The sequence below is a fragment of the Podarcis melisellensis genome (assembly GCF_964234715.1).
Source record: "Podarcis melisellensis genome assembly, chromosome: 12".
NCBI classification, from domain to species: Eukaryota; Metazoa; Chordata; class Lepidosauria; order Squamata; family Lacertidae; genus Podarcis; species Podarcis melisellensis.
Window position 1 is genome coordinate 36978847 of NC_138544.1, and position 12342 is coordinate 36991188.

At 40.8% G+C, this 12342-nt stretch overlaps 1 protein-coding gene and 1 long non-coding RNA gene across 5 annotated transcripts in view; one reads left to right on the top strand and one right to left on the bottom strand.

Moving 5' to 3' along the window:
• The window catches only part of LOC309381064 (macrophage mannose receptor 1-like), a 45706-nt gene that overhangs the window by 14570 nt on the left and 18794 nt on the right, over positions 1 to 12342 (top strand). For both annotated transcript variants that reach the window (XM_081931466.1, XM_081931467.1), the window contains exons 13-19: positions 2002 to 2123; positions 2395 to 2473; positions 3443 to 3578; positions 4196 to 4231; positions 6257 to 6426; positions 8521 to 8591; positions 11223 to 11323. In XM_081931466.1, the coding sequence (XP_081787592.1) occupies positions 2002 to 2123; positions 2395 to 2473; positions 3443 to 3578; positions 4196 to 4231; positions 6257 to 6426; positions 8521 to 8591; positions 11223 to 11323 (715 nt within the window). The remainder of the gene's footprint in view (positions 1 to 2001; positions 2124 to 2394; positions 2474 to 3442; positions 3579 to 4195; positions 4232 to 6256; positions 6427 to 8520; positions 8592 to 11222; positions 11324 to 12342) is intronic.
• LOC309353409 overlaps positions 1 to 12342 on the bottom strand; it is an 81298-nt gene that overhangs the window by 12148 nt on the left and 56808 nt on the right. The window lies entirely within an intron of this gene.

Sequence of the window (12342 nt, forward strand, 5' to 3'; positions counted from 1 at the left end):
ATTGGGATTGGGGGGATCCTTCAAATTTACTTTTTGAAATGAGTTTGAAATATTCAGTTACCTTAATAATAATAATAATAATAATAATAATAATAATAATAATAATAATTAAATGAGGCTTACAACAAAAACAGTGCAACTAATTCTCAATGAAGGCTGCATAGCTATCCAGATCTTTTGTATCCTGACAGTGACAGAATCTTTAAAAAAGGTTCAGCAAACTAGTGTTGATCATACTGTTAGGGTTGCCATATTTCAAGTTCCAGGACAAAGTGCCACCTTTTGGAAATTCCCCCCAGACATATGGCAGCCCAACACACTATAGATGCTCTTCTAAGGTATGGCAGTAAAGCCACCTAGCATTATTTTCTAACAAGTGTGCGTAAGTACTTACACATGTAAGTAATTAACATGTGCAGTGTTTTAAAAGTAACGTGCAGTATTTTAAAAGTGAAATAGCAGTATGGAGAAGCTCAGACAGGATCAGGACCCACATAAGTCCTTCTGAAATCTGAAGAAGAGTACCACTTCATAACTGCTATTTGCATTGGGAGGAAAACTCTAATTGTCTTCACATCCAGGGTTATTTACATTTTTAAAAACTGTGTATGTCAAGGGTTTTCAACCAGTGGCACCCTGCGGTACCTTGAATGATGATCAGGGATGTGGCAGGCAACTCCTCTTTCCTTCCCTCCCATCTCATGTCTCTGCCCCCCAAATCCTGCATGGCTGTTTGTTGCAGTAGCCCTGGCTATATGCTCTCTAGGCAAATGGTGCCCCTGCAGCTGAGGTAGCCTTGGAGTAAGCAAGCAAGTGGATGAGGAGGCCCAGCCAGCCAGTCCACCAGCCCTTGGGAATGGATGGGCAAGTGGGAGGTCAGGCAGGCAGGCAGCCCCCACACTAGCCTTTCTTGTACTTGCTGTGTACAATGCCTGCCTGGGAGCTGAGAGGTGGACACTGAAGGGGAGCCTTTCAGCCATGCAGTTCCCAGCAGCGCCTGCTGCTGCCACTGTTGCCTCCCAAGGTAAGGAGCTGGCCTCACATTCACCTTTGGCCAGTCTCCGTCAGGTCACTAAGGCTAGGCCCCTTGGCGCAGTGTAAGGAGGCACCTCTCAGAGACTCAGAGACCCAGAGTGGCAACAGTAGGTTCCCAGAGGACTTCCAAGGAGAGGAGAGAGGAGGCTGAGGGAACACTCCACAAGGAAGGGTGTCCAAAAAAGGGTAAGAGGATGCCAGTGCTGTAGGCAAGGGGTGACACAACTGTGTTTCTAAGCCCCACAGAGGTGCCACAGAAACAATGTTGTTGGTCAAGGGAGCCGTGGACTCCAAAAGGTTGAACTCTTCTAGTGTAAATACATTCAATTATGCTATGTCTGCCTTGCCCTTAGCTGCTTTCCTTATCTGTGAAATGGGAACTCATGCAAACCATACTCTGAATGAGATTATTTGATAGTCCCACATTTTATATTACAACTAGCATAGAAATATGTTATTTGTCTTCAGGAAAAAAAAAGAAAGAGCAAGTAGGAATTTCATAAGGAATGCTCACCAGATTTATCCTAGGGATGATTCACACACAGGACTGGCCCACCCATGAGGCAAAGTGAGGCAACCACCTCAGGTGGCAGTATCCCTGGTGGGGAGAGGGATACTATTTTATGGTTGCCTTAGGTGCCAAAATGTTTTGGGACAGCCCTTGTCACATATCTCTAGTTGTAGCAGAATGAATGAAGCTCACACTTTAAAGCTCCTTTCTTTTCTATAACATGAATAAATTGTTGGTATGTAATAAAGACAGAACAGGGTATTGGTTAGTGGTCAAGAGCAAAAATAGTAGAATCTGATGCAGAATATGAAATTGGAGTCTGAATTCAAAAGGTTATCAGGCTATGAATCCTGGGTGCAAACAAAGAAGGAAATTAGCAATATTTAGAGGGAGGGAGTATTATGTATTAAAAGCTGGTGCTTATTATCAGTGTTTAATTATGTTTTATGCATTAGGCCTATACGAAAAACAAAAGTAATAAGAAATCTTGGTTTGAAGCACGAGAGTTCTGTAGAGCAGTTGGAGGAGAACTCATGTCTATTCACAGTGAAGAAGAACAGAAGATTCTAGAAGAGATGTGAGTTTGTTTGATTTTAATCCTTCCTGCTCAGAATGGCACACCTGTTCCAGAAATTTGATAATGTAACAAGCTTTAAATGAATGAACTGATGACACACATGTATAATATTATTCTAGAGAATATCAAAGTAGTGAATGCAAATTTAAAAACTCAGATGTTTGAAAAAGATCTATACGATCTGAAGAGAAACCAGAGTATCAGATTTATGAAATCCATTCCTTTGTTGAATTTTTCTAGACTCTGTATCACTATTTTTTATATATTTTAGGCGTTCCAATGACAATTATTGGATTGGTTTGAATAATGTGGATCCTGATAAAGGATTTACTTGGAGTGATGGATCTAATGTAAGTAAAAGGGTAATGCTGATGTATTGATAGCAAAGTTATTATTAGTTTTACAAAAAATGTCTTTAAGCTTGGCGTACACACCCTCTTGTTCTCATATTTACATTGGACAGATCACATAGCAGCGTTTTAAAACCTTTAGTAACTGAAATATCCAGCAATGAAGTCTTTAAACATATTACTTGTATGCAATCTACAAGATTTGCTTGAAATTACTTATACATGCCCATTACAAAGTATAATTTTATAATTTACTGATATAAAACAGCCACTTAATCGAAAAAAGAACATAGGCAGAATGAAGAAAAGACAAAAAAAGGGAAAACCTAAAGAAAGAGAAAGCAAGAGAGGAGAAAGAGAGAGAAATGTTTAGAGAAAGATAAAAAAGAATAAAAGGACTTCTGGATCTCTATCTTGCAGCTAAATATAGTATTCATTCCTTAAAATCTAACCATTCTATCTTCTCTAAAACCAATATTTTTTCCATCTTCAAATCCTCAAGTTCAGTTACTCTTTCACGTAAAAATTCTGCATGCAGAAAAATCAGTGCAGCTTGCTTCTCATTATGACAGCTCAAATACTCAAACACATTTCTGACATTGTCTCTTAATTGTCTGATAGGTAAAAATCTGCTTTGGTCATGGTGTATATTAAGTCTTATAGAATTTTTAAAAAATTTCCTAACAAAATCATTTGAAATAATTTATAGTCATTATTCAGTAATGAGATTGGTCAATAATTTTTTATTAAGGTCAACTCTTGTCCTTCTTTAGGTATAAGAGTAATGTTAGCCTGCACCCACACAGTATTAATAAGGAAATGGCAACCCATTTCTTTCTATATATGTAGATGTTCACATGGGTACAAATCATTCTAAGACTGCTATTGTAAGTCTGTCTCCTTTTTGGTATGTTGCCACAGACGAATTTTAAAAAGAATAAGAATAAAAAAAGTTTGTTTCTACTGTAGCTAAACTTTGAAATGAGGAGCCCTTGGTTTTTCTATGAACCAGATGCAAAATGTGGAGGAATAGGACAAAATTGGAATCGTTGGATCCCTTTCCACTGTGACAGTTTTCTCAGTTGGGTTTGCCAAATTAAAAGAGGTAAGATTCCTTTTAATTTACTACCAGTCCATTAAACAAAGCCAACAAGGCCTTCATTTGCTGCACTGCTGAAGCCTGGCTTTTTAAGATGCGTGCCTTTTTGAGAGGAGGGGTAAATAATGAGAAATGCATTCAACCTTTGCTATGAATGTTGCAGAGTTCAGATTATGACAGTCTGAGATGTGAAGCACAGGTCACTCACAAATTATCCACATTTCATCTATCTGCTTTGCAAAAGGGGGTGGATGGCTAGAAAAAAATACTTTGGCAAGCCCCGTCTTGCCCCTGCCATTGAACCCAATATGTTTTGACCATACATGGTTTGGGCTCTAGGTGCTATCCCCGGAACATAACCCTAGCATAAGTTCTGAGTCGCCTCTATTCCATTTCAATAAGAACAAGAAATTAGGCCATTGAGGCTATTGTGAGTACAGAGCTATTGATTGTTCTTTCACATTAGGTTTTACCTGTATTTCCACAGAGATGTAGAAATGTGGTATGCTATAAATAAAACTTTACGTTCATTTTTATGAACTCCTGCTTGCTATATGAAATAACATAATACAATACAAATGATACTATAATCCATTATAATTAATTTGTCTTTGGTTTTTCAGGTGTACCATTGAAACCTGAACCAAGCAATGATTTTGGTATGTTGGGTGATTCTGCCTTCCCTCAGGTCACATTGGTCTTTTTAAAGCTGCACCATAGAAGGTGGGGGTGGGTCTGCCTTAACAGCTCTCTCAGGTCAAGGATGATTCTCTCAGGAGCGAAAGATAAGTGTGCTCCATAGTCTGGGCACCCAAATTTCTGCCTTCTCTCGGGACAAGTAGGTCCTAAGTAGTGTTGGGGAAGGTGGGGGTGGGATTGTCCCAGCAGTTTTCTTCAGCCATTGAAAGTTCTGTCAGTAGATTCTCCTTGGTATAGGCTTGCTGAACTTGTTAAGATTCACCTCTAGAAGGGATGCCTTTAGCTCATCAGTAAAGCACATCCTTTGAGTGTTGAAGTAACCATCAGCATCTCCAGGTTGGATTGGAAAAGATTCCTTACAAAGTCTGGAGAACCACTGCTAGCCACTGTTGACAAAACTGAGCTAGCTGGAGGTATAAAGTAGCTTCCTGTGCTCCTAAGCGTCAGGTTTCCTTGACTGCTGTACAGTGGTACCTTGGGTTACATACGCTTCAGGTTACAGACTCCGCTAACCCAGAAATAGTGCTTCAGGTTAATAACTTTGCTTCAGGTTGAGAACAGAAATCGTGCTCCAGTGGAGAGGGGAGGCCCCATTAGCTAAAGTGGTGCTTCAGGTTAAGAACAGTTTCAGGTTAAGTACAGACCTCCAGAACGAATTAAGTACGTAACCAGAGGTACCACTGTACCTTATATCCTTATAACTTCCTTTTCTGCTTCTCCTCCCCCATAATCTGCTTAGTTCGTTTCCCTTTGTCACCCAAATTATCTAGAGTAGAAACATTGCAGTTTTGGAATGTAGGATCACCCCACCCCCTTTCTTCTCACCATTCCTCCACTGTGACTTTGATAGCTTGAGGTACGCCGATTAGCCACTTGCTAGCACACTTCAGCAGACTTTTGGGGAGTCTCAAGAGGCTCTCTAGCTCAGATCTTCAAAAAAGCTGGCTGCTTGCCTGAAGGTTTGTTGCACCTTCAGTGCAAGACTAATGGAGTCACACACACTCTGTCCCTCTCCCAAATAAGGTTATCTGTCAGGGGGCTGTCAGGGAAACTATGGCTGTTCCAGATCTAGACCTGAATCCAGACAGAAATAGGTCAAGTTAACTAGTTCCTTCAAGACTGCAGATGAATTACCACCAAACTCTCAAGCACTTTGCCCACCAAAGCATGGGCTACCAATTTGTTACCGGGCCCAATTCAAGTGCTGGTTTTGACCTATAAACACTTAAACGGCTCAGGACCACAATACCTCAAGGACTGCCTCTTTCCATACGAACCTACTCGAGCCCTGAGATCATCCTGTGAGGCCCTTCTTTGTGTGCCTCCTCCTCGAGAGGTCCAGAGGGTGGCAACACAAGAACAGGCCTTCTCTGCAGTGGCTTCCCGTCTGTGGAATGCTCTCCCCAGGGAAGTTTGTCTGGCTCCTTCATTATACATCTTTAGGCATCAGGCAAAAACATTCATTTTTAACCAGGCCTTTGGTTGATTTGATTGACATCCTATGCCCTTCTAAAATGTGTTTGGGGGTGTGTGTTATTGGGTTGTTGTTTTTATTTTGATTATATGTTTTGTGGTTTTATAGTCTGATTTTATTTTGTGAACTGCCCTGAGACCTGCGGGTTTGGGGAGGTAAATAAATTCAATAAATAAAAATAAAATAAATAAATAGGTGCTCATTTTATATATAAAATATAGTATCATGGTAACTAAACTGCTTTGTTTTTAAATTAATTTTACAGTGTGAACCAGCAATAAGAAATGCATGGGGGGTGTTGATTGTGTGTTTCAAACTGAACTGATGTGCGCGATTGTCTAATGTAGAGGAGGGGAGATCCTCATTAATATCATTATAGTTTCTTAGGTTTAGCACTGATTGCATGAATTACCGTTATGCATATTTCTGTATAACTCTCTGGAATCATTTGGTGAAGGGTATTTAAGAACTACTTTAAATAAGATAAATAAAAATATGTCTTCTTTTGCAGACTATTCATTCAAAATAATTGATAATGGCTGGATTTTGTATGAGGAACATGAGTACTATGTCAGTAATACAAGTACATCTGCAGAAAGAGCACGAGCATTGTGCAAGAAGCATGGTGGAGATCTTACTGTCATTGAAAGTGAAACAGAAAGAAAGTTTTTGTGGAAATACGTAAGAAATATTTGGAACATATGTTTTCCTAATCAAGTACAGCTTGGTGTTTTTCTAAAAAAAAAAAGAGCCAGATGAATGATGAGTTGTGGCTATTTTGATGCCTGCTAAACATTTCCTTCTGGATAGGGTCACCAGAACCTTAATCTTATACATGTAGTCATGTACTTCAATTGAAGTGTAAGACACTGACAAAGAAGTGAGAATGGGGGGGGGGTATGATCCAGTCACCCAAATAATCATCACAGATCTAGGCTTGATGCAGAGCAATAGGTCAAAATGTATTTTTGTGCCTAAGCATTTAATTTTCATGCCAGCAAAGTTCAATATTCTATCCATCAATATACAGTTTTCAAAGAAACATGATGGAAATACAAAATGTTTGGGAAGAGGAGCTTCTCTACAGATTATCAGAGGCCTATAATGAAACATAGTGGGCTTATCACTCAGGGTTTCACCCTCTGCCTTCACCTCCCCAACTTCCCTTCCTGCTTTTCTCTACATCCAGCACTATTTTTCTAGAAAAACAGGAATGGAACTCACCATGAACGCCTCCCTTGTTGTCTTATAATGGCAATGGTGCTCACCTGAGAGGTGCTGGAACTGAGTTCCGGTGAGTTCCAGCTGAAAAAAAGCTCTGTCTAGATCCATTATGAAACCCTCTTTATAGATCCATCTTATCCTTTCCCTCTTCTAGTTCTTTTTCATTGATTGTTTAATTTTCCTTCCCCATCTCTTCATTTAGAAGACAAAGAAGTGCAACTCACTAAGTGGAAGAGTGAAGTGAAATGGGCAGCATTATGACATGAAAGCAGGTGGCATAGGCTGCATTGTAATTTATACCACATATAATTAAAAATCTTCAGTAAACCATCTGTTCTCTTGGGGCTCTTGAGCTGATGTCAAGGATGGGTATTTAGGTCCCTCTAGCAGTTGCAGTCAAAATTGCAAGCTGGAAAGAAGTACCGTAATCCAAACTGTTCCCTCATTGAAAGCCAGTTTTATATTGAGACAAGCCAAAGAAGGGAAAGAGAAGCCAGACACATGACAGCAAAAGAAAACAGAGAGACTCTTCGCCATCAGACAAAAAAAAATGTATATACAAGATAGGTTAGAGCACAATCCAGATTGGTTTTTTTCTTCAATTTTGCCTCAGGAAAGCAGTCTGTTCTTGACTCTCTACATCTTCACTATAGGCTTGTATTATTTCTGTATCTCCTTGTTTGTGTTATTGTAGTGTGTTGCTTTCCCTTGTTGCTAAAGATTTTTTATTTTATATATACGTACATATATTCCCTCACACACATTCCCCCAACTTGCAACCTGCAACAGCCCCACTACACTCTTCTGTTATGTTTTATCTCTCTATGACAGCTTGGCTTCTGTCTGGTTTTTATGAGGGACTCCGGAGCCAGTTGAATCACCACTCTTTCCCCCCTCCCCTCATTGTCCCTCTCCCACAGCAGAGGAAAGGCAGATCAGTTTTCTCCCTCTCCCTTCTTTATTAAAGGAAGCAACCAAACAAAAGAAAACAAGGTCAGATTGCTTTTCCTCTGGGGTTTTTTTCCAAGGAGCTAAAGGTGGACTCTTGGTTTCTACATTTAATTCCCACAACTTGGGCAGTGACTGTCCCAAGGTCACCCAGGTAACTTCATAGCTGTGGAGATTTGGACCTTGATTTCTCAGTTCCTAGTTCAGCACTTAAGAAATCTTCCTCCCAAGTTGTCTATTGCCTCTCACAAACTGAGGGAGGAATTTGAATTTTTTTTTCCAGTTTGCAGTTTGCCTGTGACTGCTAGAGGGAGCTAAATGCCCATTCTTACATTGACCCAAAAATCCTTTTCACGTTAAGGACCAGTGGTCTTATTACGGGTACATCAGTTTATTAATCCATAATAAATAACTTCCTTGTTTTCTCTAATTTTAGCTGACAGGCTTTAATTTCTTTTAACTGAAAGCTTTATTTGTGTTTTAATAAAGTACAAACATGTTATGTTTATAATTACAAGTCTCTTTTTGTATTGGCTGATTTGTAAATATATCTGATTACTTTATTGTTACATTTACTCCCCATTTTTCCTTTGTATGTTATAGAACAACTATTATGGAACTCACTCTGGTGACCTTTACATTGGTTTAACTGTGGGTCTTGATGGAGAGTTTGGGTAAGTCAACAACTTTTTTAAAAAATGTAAATCATACTAAGTTTCTTAGATAATATCTAGGTTAATGTTAAATAACCTGGATAGAAGGATGTTATATTCACCATTTTTCTCTAAACTGATTCAATTAATCTCCCAGATATATAGATTCACTCTGCAGTCCCATGGTTCCTGTAATGGTGGATAGGGATGGTGGATAGGGAAGACTGACCTTAGAGAGGAAAACTGACTGTCAGTTACCTCCTCTGTGCTACCTCAGAAACTTTCACAGCCCTTGCTCTGTTGACATCAAAGCCCAGTGTTGGAATGAATGCATACATGCAAGGGAAATACCAGGGGAAGGCTTTGATCCTAAGGATCCAGCACTTAGCCCCCAGCATGCCCCCACAAGGTGGTAAAACTTATGTCTCCAATAAAAGTGAAATAGTTTGGGGAGTAGCCGGAAAAGGATAGAGAATAAAAGTCCTATACCACCATTCCTTCTGGTATGTCAGTGAGAGCCCAACAGGGATTTGGATATTGTAGTTCAGCCAATTTATCTGTTTGACTATTTTAGCTCTGTTAAAGTAGACTTTACAAAGGGTCTACAGAGCCACAGGCTAATTCTTAACTGGTGGGCCCTTTGCTCAAAGATCTCAGTAGCCATTCTAATCACTTGACCTACCTTTCTTAGCTTTGCAAGTTGTATTTCCCTCTATTCCTTCCGCTGTTCTACTCTGACTTGCCCCTGGCTCTATCAGACCCAGAATTATGCATTCTAGTTCTTGTTGGCCTTGTTATTATTATTAACGTGTTTTACCCATCCTTAACCATAAGGTCTCAGGATAGGTTACAACAATCTAAAACTACAATGTTACAATTCACCAGGCTGGCATCACACCCTTGTCTCTTTCATTTGCATGGAACTTCTCACTTATTATGCCGTTTCCTCCAAAGCTTTTGGGGGCACCACCCTCTTTCTTCATGTGTTGAGGAAGAGGGCACCACTCTATCTGCCTGACTTCTATGGCTATTGTATGTAGCTTGGATGTGGCGTGTTCCTAGTTAATTGCTCCCTTCTGCTCTGCTCCCAGCCATGCTCTGAACATTGCAGCACTGATACTCTCCCTCTCCCATGACATCCTCCCTCTAATACTGATGGCCTTTTATGACTCCAGTGCAAGAGACTGAGAACCAGGCCCAGCCCAAGATATTATGTCATTGTAGGCAAAACACCCCAACACCACCCCCATGATAGCACCCCCCACTGATCTAAGCTCCCTTTCCACACCCTCCCGTCCCTGCTGTTGTGCCCATGCTGCTGCCAGTCCTGACACAGCAGCTGCACCCTTGCCTGCATCTGCATTATAATGCAACAGCAGCAGAGAGGGTGCAGTGGCAGCAGCGTGAGCAGCGTGGTGGCAGTGGTACAGGTGAAGCCCCAGTGGGGCTGGCAGCTGCATAATGATGGGAGTGGGACATGGGTCAGATCTGCCACCTGAGGCAAATGGCTTCACCTTGCCGCTTAGAGAGAGCTGAGAGCTGATTGTTGTCATAGTTCCCCACACCTTGTATACTCCCCCCCCCCCTTACTCCATTTGAGTTGGCAAAGAAGCAGTGCAAAGGCAAGCTGTCCCTTTTCCCCCACCAAGCTTTTTTCAGATCTTCCTCACTACTGCCTCCCCTCAGACTTGAAGATTACAGCCACGAAAGGAGGCTTTTATGTAAAAGAAGAACCAATTTAATCATTTTTCAAATATGAATATTACATGCTACCTATAAAATACAGGCATATCATTTTCCTCTAATTAAAATAAACGGCCCCAGTAACTGACAGGCCCCTTACTTCTATCTGCCAGTCATAGGAATTTTATTTTTATTTTTCTAGGGCTAGGCCATGGCTGAGATCAGAGTGGGTCAGAAAGGTGCAATTTTGGAAAGACATAGAGAGGCCACTTAGACATCATAAAGAAAAGAGGAACTGCATTACCAAAAAGCAGGGGCAGTGAACAAAAGAAGGAACTGATTTGCATAAGTCCTGTTTGGAATGTTTTATAATTGTATGTATGAATTTATAAATAATTGCTATAAATTCAATATATTTTCAATACATCTCACCATGAGGTAAGAGAATGACCAGGAGACCTATAGTTCTTTAAACCAGCTTTATAGTGGACAGATCTTCAAATAAAAGATTGTCCCCTAAAAGCCTGTCAGATAAAGGACTGTTCACTTTAAAATGGGGCACATGGCCACTCTTAAGAAGACAAGAAGACAAAGGAGCTCAGTGAGCAGGTGCTTGTGTTTCCATGCTTAGCCTTAGAAATTGCTATGGCTGCTAATCACGAGACCCTGCATTTTAAAGAAAGTCCCTCTAAAGGTAAAAAGAGAAAAAGTAATGCTAGATATATACAATGCCACCAAGAGATGCAAAGCCTGGTGATAAGAATAAAATAACAGTGTAAATAATATTCTTTATTGTTGTAAATTAATATTGTTAAATGCTCAGTTTTGCTAAATAGTTTATCAGCCTGGTGTTCCCTTTGCTAACTCCCCACAACCCTGCCCCCCAATATTTCTTTTGTAAAAGTATGCAATGTAAATGAAGGGCAAAATACATTCTTCTGTCCCATTTTCTCTTACTATTTTCTATAGCTGGTTGGATCAAACTCCAGTGACATACGCGTCCTGGGCACCCGGTGAACCCAACTCTGGAAATGATGATGAAACATGTGTTGCTATGAAGGCTATCACAGGCAAGTAGAATAAAAGTTTATCATTTGGGGGGAGGGATCATAAGAATCTGCACACTTGACAATGAATACCTATCACACATTGAATCTGTAGTTACAATGACTATTCCATCCATCCATAAATATACATTAAATGGAAGTGGAAATCAATTGTTTTACAGCTCTTTAATTGTCTTCTTTTGAATATGACAGGATATTAAAAGATTTTAAAAGACACTATATATTTACCATGTGGACAAGTTTATACAGTAAGAGAGATTTTTGGAACTTCCACATGGACTTTTATATATGCTACTTTACTAACTCTGGGACTTTAAGCAGTTTATATTCTGGATAATTGCCAGTGCCTTTTTTCTAGAAAAAAAGGTGCTGGTACTCACCATGAAGTACGGTACCCTTCTTGGGCCAGAGAGCTGAAAGAGATTATGCTGAAGGATAAAGAAACCTCTCAGTGTTACTAACACACCTGAAGCCTCCCTCTCTCCCCCTCTCTCCTGTCACCTAATGCGGAGACAGAGCCAACGCAGAGAAGACAGGGATGACTCACAAAGGGAGGAAATAGCCTCAGGGTAGGTGAGCAGTGTGAGCTCCTAGCTGGGGACAGTCATTGCCATTACATAAGAGGGAATTGGATGCTTCAGCCACTGTATGACACAGTGATGCACCCACTCACCGGCCCTGCAGGCTTTGGGCCTCCTCCGCTCCCAAGCTTTGCCCTCCTGCATTAGTGACAGTTGCCATGGCTGCTCGGCATCCTCATCGTTCCTTTCACACCAGCCTCGGCCCTGAGCAGCTGCTTTTGCTACCACCTCAGTGGCAAAGAGTCCCAGGAAATGCCCACAACTCTCCTGACTAGACTATGAGATTGCAGTCCCATGGACTCCAAGGCTGGAGACCAGCAGCAGCAAGAAGCACAAGGTTTTTTGAGACAGAAAGGAAAATGCTGTGTAAGAGAGATGCTGACTGGGCCTAGTGGCTGGAGGCCACGCTAGATTGGGGGGGGGGGTGCCAGTACTGCATAC